Source organism: Canis lupus, chromosome X (genome assembly GCF_003254725.2).
Source record: "Canis lupus dingo isolate Sandy chromosome X, ASM325472v2, whole genome shotgun sequence".
In the NCBI taxonomy this organism is placed as follows: domain Eukaryota; kingdom Metazoa; phylum Chordata; class Mammalia; order Carnivora; family Canidae; genus Canis; species Canis lupus.
In genome coordinates, this window is record NC_064281.1 from 14777306 (window position 1) to 14790563 (window position 13258).

At 39.4% G+C, this 13258-nt stretch overlaps 1 protein-coding gene across 4 annotated transcripts in view; it reads left to right on the forward strand.

Moving 5' to 3' along the window:
• The window catches only part of PPEF1 (protein phosphatase with EF-hand domain 1), a 122764-nt gene that overhangs the window by 64108 nt on the left and 45398 nt on the right, over positions 1–13258 (forward strand). For all 4 annotated transcript variants that reach the window (XM_025437989.3, XM_049107512.1, XM_025437985.3 and 1 more), the window contains 2 exons: positions 2345–2459; positions 5906–5952. In XM_025437989.3, coding sequence (XP_025293774.1) covers positions 2345–2459; positions 5906–5952 — 162 coding nt within the window. The remainder of the gene's footprint in view (positions 1–2344; positions 2460–5905; positions 5953–13258) is intronic.

Sequence of the window (13258 nt, forward strand, 5' to 3'; positions counted from 1 at the left end):
ATATTTTATTTAAGTTGCTATTTACTTTGACCATCTCTATAAATGTAGAAACCAATATCTAAGTTAACTTTTTTGAGTATTTAATATTGTAACTATAAAAACAATTATAATGCTATTGAAAGACAGCATTGTAAGCAAGTACTGATACTCATGTATTCTGCTTAAGATTCTCTCTTCCTTTCCCTCTGCTCCTACCCCTGCTCTCTATCTCTCTCTCAAAAAAGGTATATTTAATCATGAAAATTCTCCAAACTTAAATCATATTTTGGGAATCTGGGATAGAAAATAGTTTTATTATTTTAATAGCTATGCAAATAGAAATTTTAAGACACCATGAGACAGGATTGTGCCAAAGGAACAAAGAATTTTATCTTTCCTGAAACCCATAATCAAAACAGTATCTGAACAATGTATAGAAATGACCCCTCTCGGCCTTTAATAATCTAAACCAGTAGTATCCAATAGAAATATAATATGAGCCACAAACATAATTAAAAATGGTCTAGTCGTCACATTAAAAAATTGAAAATATATTGGGTATAAAGATTACTAAAATAAATAAACTTTTAAAAATGTAAAAGATAAAAATCATTTTAATACTGTATTTAATCCAATATATGAAATTATCATTTTAATATATACTCCTGTTAAAAGTTTTTATTTTATTTTATTATTTATTTATTTATTTATTTTTAAACTTTTTTTATTGGAGTTCAATTTGCCAACATATAGCATAACACCCAGTGCTCATCCCATCAAGTGCCCCCCTCCGTTAAAAGTTTTTAATGAGTCTATGTATACAATGGAATATTACTCAGCCATTAGAAATGACAAATACCCACCATTTGCTTCCACATGGATGGAACTGGAGGGTATTATGCTGAGTGAAATAAGTCAATCGGAGGACAAATATTATATGGTCTCATTCATTTGGGGAATATAAAAAATAGTGAAAGGGAATAAAGGGGAAAGGAGAAAAAATGAGTGGGAAATATCAGAAAGGGAGACAGAACGTGAGAGACTCCTAACTCTGGGGAACGAATAAGGGGTGGTAGAAAGGGATGTGGGCGGGGGGGTGGAGGTGACTGGGTGACAGGCACTGAGGGGGGCACTTGATGGGATGAGCACTGGGTGTTATTCTATATGTTGGCAAATTGAACACCAATAAAAAATTTAAAAAAATAAAAATAAAAAAATAAAAATTGTGGAATGGGTAAATTTAAAAAAAAGTTTTTATTTTATTTTATTATTTGTTTATTTTTTAATTTTTTTTAATTGGAGTTCAGTTTGCCAACATATAGCATAACACCCAGTGCTCATCCCATCAAGTGCCCCCCCTCTGTTAAAAGTTTTTAATGAGACATTTTGCTTTTTTTTTTTCATACACTGAGTCTTTGAAATCCAGTGTGTATTTTGCACTCACAGCACATCTTGATTTTGGCTAGCCCCATTTCAGGTGGTGGAAATAGTCCTGACCCATGAAGTGCTGGTAGCATCCGTTACATTTGTATTAGCTATATTCCTTCGGGGATTATGTATTTGGGGTATTTTATAATTTTTTAAAACTGAAGAATAACACACTAGATTTAAAACAAACAAAAGCCCAGCAGAGAAAGTGGAATAAATCTGTCCAATACAATGACGTCATCAATGCTAACTGGAGGAGGGCAATTGGATGAATAGTCGTAATAGGAGGTAATGCAAATGATTTATTTGGGTTTGGAATATGTTTTATATTTAGACCAGTATATAAATGTACTTGCTGTTCTGTATACTCTCACGTCTGTGCACCCAACATTGAGCCACCTGGGATTCTTGGCTCAGGGGTTTCTTGGGGCTGCTCTGGCTGCCTTGTGAGATCTGCGAACCCAGCACCACCACCTGGCTGCCATCCCAGGAGGCAGGATGTCCCAAACAAATGCAAAGCAGCTCCTCTTCCACAGTCTCTCTCCTTCTCTCTTTCTCCTTTCCTTGCTTCTTTTTTATTTTTAATTTTTGTCTGCATGTTTCCCTGGGGCAAGGGAGGTACCCCCCCACACACACACAACTCAATCACTTCTCTTGGGATCTATCAGAGACGTTCTGTGAATGGGTGATATCAGTTAAGAACAGGAAAATATAAGTGTCCTAGGAACCATTTATTCATTCAGTTTACAAATCTCTAGTGAGGGCTTATTGTATGCCAGACACATTGCTAGAATGATCTATCTGAGAATAGTTTAGACATTATCCTGCAATACAGCTTCCTGAAATGGGCTCGTATGCTCCACTGTTACAGCTTTCTATGTAGTCATGCCTTTCTTGCTAGTTCATTATATGTATTTCCTCTGCTTCCCCCTCACAGATACTTCATGCTCATTATGTCTTAGAGGTGCTATTTGAAACCAAGAAGGTCCTGAAGCAAATGCCAAACTTCACTCACGTAAAAACTTCTCCCTCCAAAGAGTTAACAATCTGTGGTAAGTTTCAGAGCAGAGCTGCCAAATTAATATTTAGGAGTGTCTTGGTTCTACATCGTTTGCTTAACTTGAAAACTGTGTAAATTGGACTGTATTAAGGGAAGAGTGTTAATATAGAGTTATCTATCATGATAATACTGTTCCCCATCTTGTCTTTGTTTTGCATACCAGCTGGCAGGAATTAATTATGTGAGAAATTAAAGAACTCATAGCTTTTTATAAAGGCAGGCAGCATTTTAATACAGAAAACCACCCATGGGTGGAATCACCGTTCTTTGCCCTCCATCTAGCTCTCATTATCTTTGTTCTGTGTTACTTTTCCTTAGGTGGGCCTCCATGTGCCACTTAGGCTGGGAGGCGAAAAGCCTGAGGCAGCGTGGAGATTAAACTCTTCTCTGCCCTTGGCTGCTGTTTTAGATTTTTCCAACTGGTCTATGCAGCTTTTAGAAGAGTGGGAATGTCCCAGAAATATGTTCCTTGTTCTTCTAAATAACAAGACTTGAGATTTTGTTATCATATAGGCCAGCCTGGCAGGATATTGCTTCAAGAAACGGTACACATTGAAATTCAACACAGTTGGTGCTCAGCAGGCTTGCAACTGTCTGAGAATGGGGTGCGTGGAAGGAACAGCAATTCCCTTAACTTCTAATTAGGCCTTTAGGTTACAAAACAGTGATTGTTATTTTCCAAATCAATTTTTAGCCTGTGTTTCTTTTCCTCTGGCAGGTAGAAGTGGATTTGACAATCTAGTAAAACCATTTCCATTCCTAGCATCTGATAGTGGTGATAGGGACTTGATGCAGCGGGACACACTACATGCTCAGACTCAGGCTTTTGAAGCATCTTCAATGGTTCAATTCCAACCTGATCAGGCCAACACACGTCTCTGCCTGACAGATGATGCATCTCAGCAGTGGGAGCCTTTTATTTAAGGCCTCCCTGGCTCTTACTTTTCACAGAGATTAAGACTTGGGGTCATGAAGCTCGGGAAGCCATGCCAACAACCCATGGCCTCCATGGAGGCAGGGCTCCATATGCTGTCTGAATGTGTATAATAAGCCAAACAGAGAGTGAGATCTGCTCCCACATGTTTCCAGTTGCCATTGTAGACTTATCTTTGGGTAAAAGGATCTAGAAGATGTGAATTAGAGGGCAGAGGTGTCCTGGCATCACACAGTGCAAGAGCTAAATAATTCTTACTGGGACTAGTCTGTCACTTGTTGTTGTGGATGAAATTGAGGCCCAGAGAGGAAAATGCCTTCTCTCTCTTTTCTTTTCTTTTCTTTTCTTTTCTTTTCTTTTCTTTTCTTTTCTTTTCTTTTCTTTTCTTTTCTTTTCTTCCTTCCTTCCTTTCCTTGATTTTATTTTTGAGTATTCTCTACACCCAGTGTGGGACTCAAACTTACAACCCCAAGATCAAGAGTCACATGTTTTACTGAATGAGCCAACCAGGCACCCCTCCTTCCCTACATTTCTATGTGGTAACTCTTCCCCACCACAACTAGGCTCACTCACCTCGGCTTGTTAGTGGCGGGGTCAGAATGAAAAATCAGGTCCCCTGCATCCGAAGTTAGGGCCAGCCCCATATCTGCTATCCCAACTCCCATCATGCATCTCTCTGATTGATGTTGCATTTTCCATCATGAAACAAAGTCTAGGGAATGGATTGATCAGACAGTTCATTCACTTCAAGATCTCCACATCTTGGACATTTATTTCCAGACATTTTTCCATGTAGCACCATTGCTAGAGAGGAAAAGCCAAGGCCAGTAATTTCCCTATTTTTGGTGGTTATAGCCCCATTAAACTTAAATAAATTAGGTCATCATTTAAAATTCAAAATTTGGGCTGTATCTTCAAAAACATCTGTTTAAGACAGTACTAGGAGGGGGAGAGAAAGTATCATGAAATTTTACCATTATTTTAATTTCAATTTCCAGATGCATTTTTTTACCTGAACATCTCAACATGCTACATAGTTCTCAATACACATGCAGAAGGTGTTTTAGTCTATAGTTACATTATAAAAAACAACCAATTCTGTACTCATGTTTTTGTTTGCAGTGGAAATATCTCTCTGTGGCTTATCTTTCCATGATACATCAGGTTTTATCTATTACTGTCCAATAGAAGTTAAAAATATTTATATAGCCTTAATCCCTAATATACTGAAACCAATTCATTTTTTAGCATGCCAGCTGCAACAATTTTGTCTACTCAAATCTTTGAAAGACAAGTCACCCTGAAGAAAATTAGTAAAATAGAATAATTTAAAATATATATTTAATTTATAAATAAGAAGTCTTTCCACTTTTATTTCCTTGGATTTGGAGTACGATCATATGAAAGCAGTGAGATTTAAGTATATAATAGCATTAATATGCTCTTAATATTATGGTCATTTTGTAAATAAGTGCTGGTGATACAGGACTTTTATTTTATTGTTCTCATTATAATTGCAGTCTTCTGTTCCATATATTTGGTTGATTTTGGTTGTGGAATTTTAAGCAAACCAAGGAAAGGTATTTCTATATTGCATTCTTTTGGTAATCAAGTTGGATGCAAAGAATAAAATTTTGTGATCAGAGCCTATGAAAGATAGATATTTTACCTAGAAATAGTTATCCAAATAGGGCTTTTGACTAATATATTCACTGTTAATTTTTAGTTAATGGCTTTATATATTCATATGGTTTCCCTTAGTTAGCTGAGTTTTATAAAGTCATGCTTTCATTTTTACTTCCTATAATTGTCTCATCAAAAGAATGTCAACTCACAATTTTTCAATTTTAGATGCTATTGCTGGAGCATATTCTCTAACACAGGACTTTACATACATGGCTTTAAAAAGCTGTACATTTAGCAATTAAATGTATTTATTGAGTGCCTATTATGCACCAGGTACTATAAGAGGCACTGGGTATTTAATGCCAACTGACAGATACTCTTGCTCATCTCCTACAGATTATAGTGTGAACAATACAGAATAATCACTAAGAGCTTGAGTTTTGAGTGAGATAAAGTTGCGTTTGAATTCCAGCTCTGATACTTGGTAGGTGGGTAATTTTGCATCAGTTAACTACTCTGATCCTCCTTTCTATCTAAGAATGATGAGAATAATACCCAACTCATGGAGCAGGTGTAAGGATAGAACAGGATTATTCATGTAAACCTTTAATGCAGTGCTTGGTGTGGGGTAAGCCCAGCGCTGCGCAATGGTAGGAGTGAATAGGTGATTGTAAGATCAGACACTGCCCCCCATAGGAAAGGGGACAGAGAACTATGAAAACAAATTGTCGAATTAATACCATCAGGGTAAAACCCCAATGCCCTGAGAATGCTTGGACTATATTGGCAGTACGGCAGTATTTCAGTTTAAGAATTCTATCACAAATGGGCATTTTTCTTGTTTCCTACTGAATAGTGATTTTTCATTTGCACTCCAGGTGATTTGCATGGGAAACTGGATGATCTTTTTTTGATCTTCTATAAGGTAAATAATTATTTTGCTAAATAGTGGCATTTTTGTTGGGGGGAGGCCCATACTAAGGCAGACAATAAATTGGTGTTATTAGGGATATGGACAAATACAGATGTATGTAACAGTTTTTTTCTAAGAAGCTGAAATATTTGTAGAGGGATAGATATCTTTTTGGCTCTGTAATACATATTTCACCAAAAAATCTTTCAAAAATTTAATTTGGGTCTTTGTTCAATATTACCGTTACCTATAGCCTATATATCCATTGGGATTTGCACCTGATTGTATTTATGCTCTTTATCACATTGTAAATGTCTAGATGGCACAGGATGAAGAGGAAAACAATCTGTTTTGTTTTTATTTTGTTCAGAAGTGAGCATGTCACATACCAGTCTCTTCAAAGCACACTAATTATGTGTGAAGGGAGTGCCCCACTTAGTAAATTCTGAACTGCTCTCTTTACCTTGATTCGCCATTGCTGAGCTTAGTTGCTCTTCCAACGCTGTGACTCCTTTTCATTTGTTGGGTTTTGGTTGTGGGGGCCCACACAGAGGGCAGAGACCAACTTGGCTGGCATGGAGTTTCCCTGCATCTCTACGATGGGATTCATTTCCCTGTCTGAGCCAGTGTTACCACCTGAACAACTTCTGGGACAACTGTATATAGAAAACTGATCCCAAGGTGACTTCTGCCATCATCCCTTGATCGCTGTTTCTGATCCCTGTGTCAGTCCTCACAGCTAGCATGTTGAATAACTGGGCATGGCATAGGTGTCTCAGATGGTTGAAAGAAAATATATTCTGATTATTATGATGGCCAATCATGTCTATTCTTTGGAGACTGTGAGAGCTTAAGTAAGCCACATAACTTCTATGAAACTCAGTGGATTTTTAAAATTTATTTTATTTTATTTATTTATTTTTTTTTTATGAAACTGAGTTGGGTTTTTTGTTTTTTGTTTTTTGTTTTTTTGGTTGTAATATTCTTGAGCTACCATCCCACAAAAGGTTGTCTTGTGGATAAAATAACAAATATCCCCAAGCATTTTTTAAACTAATAAATCATAACAGAAATGCAATGTTTTAATTTTATTCATTTGGAGTGGAAGCCAAGAAGGAAATGGAATGGGCCAAACCAGGAGTGGATGAATGGAGCCAGCACTTAGGAGATTTGGTTGAGACTGCATGAGGTCTAAAGAAGGATCTAGAACTTGATAGCCCGGGAGCAGGAACAGGGCAAGTAGGAGACTGCCCAGGAAGTTAGGTTGATGCCAGGAAGCCCAGCCAAAGTTTTCCTGGTAGGGAGGCGATGGTGATAGTAAAAGAGCAATTGCCGAGATCCACCAGAGTCTGAGCTGGGCAGGGAAGGAAGAGGATCGGGATGAGCCAGTCAACTAGGAAAAATGGCCAGACTGCCGATTGGCATGCTTTCTGAGAGAGGGAGCAGACTTACTGGGTCGGGCCTCAGGAAGTAGCAATGGTGGGAAGTTATGCGAGGAACAGTCCTAGGGGACGTGTGAGTCCAAGGCGGGGTCCAGAACGTGGGTGACTGAAGCGAGTGAGAGAGAATATTAGAAATGAGGGGGTCTAGGACATGGAAAGCCAGTGTGTTAAGTGAGTTGGCCTCAGGACCATGAGGTGAGGAGCAGGGAGAGGAAGGCTAGTCAGAGGTCTGGCTAAGAAGGAGGAGGCCCTTTGACCTGAGGTTAGCAAGATGTGAGTCTTTTAGTGGGTGTGAGGAGTGGCTATGAACCCTCCCCAGCTCCTGACCCTGAGGGATCCACCCTGTGGAGAAACAAATCCTGTCCTTCCAGAGGGCTGCAGGAGTCAGGAGTCCAGCAGCATTCTTAGGGAAGACCCAGATTTCCAGAGAGAAGTCTTCCTGAGTGAGTTGAAGACAGAAAAGAGTTTCTTGACCATGAAAGGGGGATTCTACTGGCCAAATTGAAAAGCTGTGGGAGTGTGGGTAGATGGACTGGTGAGAGGACATTAAGGAGTTACATGGCTTGGGGAATGAGATTTGTTTAACTCATTTCATGGCGCCATAGAAAATGTTCAGAAGTTCAATCCTGCTATTGTTGACAGTTACAATTGGAGGAAGGAAGAGGGGGCAGGAGGATGTGGGGAACAACCACAAGAGAAAATCCAGCGATTATGTTTTTAGAGGTTTGGGAAGATATTTCAAAGGGCAAAGAGTTGAGTAAGTTAGATGGGAAAAATGACTTTGGAGGCATTCAGAAACGCCAATTTCTTGAGAGGTAGTTGAAGACATTAAGATGTGATCAGGGAAAGGGTTCAGGGAGTAGACAGAGGGGAAGAGAGAATTGCAACATGTTTCTTTAATTCTATCAGCAGAGCAGTATGGAACATATAAAACTGGAAAGTGCTAACGTAAAGGCTGAACAGGAGGAGGTGGGTGGTAAGAAGTGCCATAAAAAGAACCAAAGGTGAAAATATAGCATTCACATGAAAGCAAGAAGTATTTTGAGAGTTAACCAACGACAGCGTTCCAGAAGTGGAGACTGAGAACCCAGCAGTGGGAGAGTAGGGCACTCTTATTTGGGAGGGATTTGGGTAGAGGGAGGTGAGAGAGATGTTTGGAAAATATGAATTCAAGTTTTAACAGACGTGAGTGAGAAGCAGCTAAAATGCATCTTGGATGTGGGATAAAACCTGTGCACCAGCGTCTGAAAATGGCCTGGTTTGAAAGGGGAAACTGAGGAAGGAGCCACTGATGATGGCAAGGTTCCACTCTAAAGAGGCTGAAAAGGTGCTGTCGTTCGTGGTGTCTGAGAGGGGAGAAGGACCTGATGGGCCCATGATGATGGTGAGTCACTCGGCTCAGGGGCAGCGGGGGCAGCGAGTGTCCGGAGCTGCAGGCCCAGAAGGGACAGGGGGACATACAAGAAAGCTGCTTCACATGATGATCTCACTTGCCAAAGTCAACATTTTGCCTTTTTCTGTCTCATTTTTTTATCTGAAGTTTAAATGAGGAATGATGATAGGATCACAAGGGTACAGGGCAGCCTGAAACTGGGCACACAAACTGTTCAGGAAAACAATATTTCTATGTGAATACAAAGGACAGTGACACCCCGCTGTCGGAGGGCGAGCTCCCGCGTACTTATTTATCTTCACTTGGCACTCCTTTGTGGTCCCAAACCCACAAGTAAGGGAAAAAAAGGGTCTCCCAGTTCTGTAAACTGCTGTCACAAATCCAGTGAACTTTCCTCAGAGGATGGGCCCCAGGCCCTTATTCAAAGGCCAGTGAACGTTGTTATGTCAGTAAAATCCTATCTGACACATTCTCGCTGCAAGTTGGCCTGCCTGGCTCCCCACCCCACAGTAGATGAGGGAATAGGAGAGGAAGGCAGGAGTGAGAAACAAGGATGAGGATGAAAAGTAAAGCTGTTACCGACAGAAGAGATCTAGACCTATAAGCATGAGATAGGAAACGTGTACAGGGAAGAGAGTTCTCTATTTCTCAGAAGTACCTGAGAGGATGCTTAGATTGACAAGCCTATGTCGTCAAGAAAGTGTCAAGTGCTATGGTGTGCACCCTGTTAAGAGGTAGGGAGAACAAATGGCCCATTTTCAAAACCCTGAGTTAAAATGGTTAAAGTAATTTCAAAACACATTTTAGCTTTTAAAGGGGTAAGCTTCAGTGATCTGGAAAATTCATCTTAGCAATGCTTACAGTATGAGTGAGTATCATTATTGGCTCTTAGGTATAGGAGGACAAAAGAACATGAGAATAAAAAAAAAAAAAAAAAGGAAGATTAGTTGAGAGAAGCATCATGGGCCAGGAAAGTAGATGAGGAGGAAAGAGAGCACATCTTAGGAACAAGCAGGAGAAGGGGACCACTGGATTTCTCTCTGTAGCCCCAGATACAATGGTGGCTGCACACGGATGCCAGTAGGTGTTAACTCTGACCGAAGCCATCTCTCTCTTGTTTCAGGAAAAGGTAGGGTTGCTGTGATGGCAGAGGATGCTCACTGCAAACCTCAGTGCATCAACAGTGTGCATTTGATTCCCGATTATTTGTAAAATGCCCTGTGTGCAGCACTTTCCTCCGGTTCACCTGCGGGAGTGCACAGGCTGAGGCCCCTCAGTGTGAGCCACGGGCTCTCTAGCTTCTATTTAGAAGCAGCTAGTGACTGTGCTTTAGCTTGGTCTGTTTCATTTCTTATTATTTATTTAATTCAGTAAAATTATCAATTCATGTTTGTTTTCTTTTTTAATTTCTCAAAGTGTATTTTATACACATTCTGATTGAACTTGGATTGCTGGGAACAGTTTGGCAAAGTACTCCTGTTGGAGATCTTTGGAGCTGTAAATCACTAAAGTTTATATTATGCTCTGATTCCTCTCACTCAACCCAAAAGAGAAACCAGGAAGCCCCCAGGCTTTGAATTAAGGCAAAATTGTGTGTTTGTTTTTTAAGATTTTATTTATTTATTCATGAGAGACAGAGAGAGGCAGAGGGAGAAGCAGGCTCCCTCCGAGGAGCCTGATGGGGGACTTGATCCAGGACTCCGGGATCAGATCAGAGGCTCAATCACTGAGCCACCCAGGAGCCCCAAGGCAAAATTGTTATTCATCTCTGAGCAGGTGCTGTGCTAGGCAATTTCTCCCTTGTCAGGACTGGGGTTGGTTCAAGGGGGACCAAAGGCAGAGCCTGAGAGGGAGAGAGTTCCAGTGTAGGGTCCCTGAGATGACTTGCCATATTACTTTTTTCATCGAAGCGGTTGGTTTGGTTCAAGACTTGGACTGTTATAACTGATCATTTACAAAAGCGAGTCTGTCCACTAATTTGTTCATTTAATAGACTTTCATCTGGTTCTTGCAGTGTTCAAGGCACATATGAAAACTGAGAAGATACAAAGATGAATATGAAGTTTATTCATTTCACGTGTATTTATTAAACACCCATTATGAATGAGATACTCTACTATAGGTTGCTAATACAGTATGACTCAGGTGCAGTTTTTAGCCTGAGAGACATCACAGTTTAGTGGGGAAGGTCAACTAATAAAAAGACAAGACAGGTCACGGTGGGACATATTAATGACAGGGATAAGCACAAGGCTCCAAGGTAGCATGTTAAAGGGGCACCTAACCTCATGGGAGACTTCCTGGAGAAGGTGAAATTTAAAACAACCTGTTCAAAGAATTTTAGTAATTTAGTAAGTACCTAAATCATGAAAGAAAGTTTTGGAGGATCTGAGATTTTATTTTCACACATTTGTTGTGGTGCACTGTAATAAATAATGGGATTCATGCCCTTGATTGCTTTTGATTATTTGTGTTGAGATTTTGGTTCCTTTCATATTTGGTTGTCCTTAAAAATTGTATCATTTAGCACCTTCAGACTAAGCTAGATGTTTTCAGCTATGATTCTATTTGCGTTTGAAATGAATGCTTTCCTCCGGTGTCACATTGTTAACCATGGCAGACCTTTGCTAAAAGGGGATCTCAACATTATATGGCTTCAAATACCATCAAGTGAAGCAATTTACATAGCATTAGTGAGGTTATATTTTTAGATTTTATTTTCTGAAAAGGTTAATTTTCATCAGCCACTTTTGCTTAATTAGAGTGACCAATGTGAAATACTTCATTCAGAGCTTTAATTAGCCTTGCTGAAATTCAAGATGCTTTTTCCCCATTGCATGGAAAGCATGAAACTTTGGATCAAGTATTGGCAAACTAGTTTGTTAAATTGATGCTGTGAGCAGAGACCTCCTGAAGCTGAAAGAGGTGCACATGGACAGAGAGAAGCTAATTAACTCTTCACACTGTGAGTGTCACACTAATGCTGTCCTTTGGAAGCCATGCCACCTGGTCTTCCTTCTCTTTCTCTTTTCCCTAATGCTCTCCACCCCCTATGCCCATGACTTTCCATTTGGGAATATCATTAAATATTTTCTGTTTTCTCTATCACTGATACACGTCACGCTGCCACAGTAGTCAATTCTTTTTCTTTGGAGATTAAGGCTGTATGTTGCAATCAGAGGAACAGATCCCTCAAATAGGGTTTGCAAAAGAAATAAAAATTAGAATAATATGGAGCTGTGGTCCAGAGGTTATTGTTTGATGTGCCTTGGGAAAATGTGCAAAAAAAAATGGCATAATGTCTAGATGTTTATCGTAAAAGTTCGTCAGTAGGAAATAGGTGAGAATATAGGGAAACATCTTGTTTTTGTCTCTATTCAAGTTAATTAATTGTGGCCTGCTATTTTTTCCCCCTTCAGGTCATCTGAATGCTGTTCAGAGTTGTAGTTACCCTGGGTTTTCTATATTTGTCAACCTCATTTCCATGTCATAGACAGTTTGTTGTATATCAGCTGCAGAATAAGCCAGAGAGTTTGGTTTGCTGGAACTGAGTGAAGGATGGGTTGTAACAGAAGTTTTTGCTTCTTTGAAGGAAACCCAATCAAATCTCAGTAGCCAGAAGCCTATGTACCCTAGAGACTTTATGTACAAGGACACTTAACTCCTCATCTTCTTATCTATTTTCTAGTTTTCTTATTATTCTAAGACAAAAATGTATTTGAAGTCATACTGTATCAAGTAATATGACTAATCCTGAACCAATAGGGCAGATCTGATATATTCAAATAAGTCTTGCCTGCTTTGAAGTGGCTGTTCTGAAAGGCTTAACTGTGATCAGGAGTTCAGTTATACATTTAAGACTCCTTTTAGAGTCACTTTCAGAGACCGTGACATATTATTCTATTGAATGGGCTTCATTATCACAAATCTTAGTCTTTTGACAACATGTGTCATTTTTTGAAAAGGTTAAAACTGACTAATAAGTGTGCTGTATAAGGTGGATGGCCTAGGTGACCATTACTATTTTGGCTTAAAATTAGGTTTGATTGAAGGAATTCATTATTCTTTGCCAGTGGTAGAGGTGAAATACCTATAAAGTTTGGTTTAACTGGCGGTGAGAAGTTCTAATACAAGAAGATTTGTCATCACAGTGGAAAACCTGTTTACTATCCAAATATAATTTTAAAATACTGAATGCTTCTTATATTTTTGATATTAAGGTTATGCTAGTTTCATGAAGTGAATTGAAAAGATTTTCATCTTTTTCTGTGGTTTGGAATAATTAAAGGCCTTGATTCTCAAACTTGACATTATAAATACCCAAGGAATTGTGGGGAAAAAATACTGATATGTGAGTCCTACTCCCAGAGACTCTGATGGATACCTAGGAACTTTTAAAAGCCCCTCACATGGGACGCCTGGGTGGCTCAGTGGTTGAGTGCCTCCTTTTGGCCCAGGGCGTGATCCTGGAGACCCACATTGG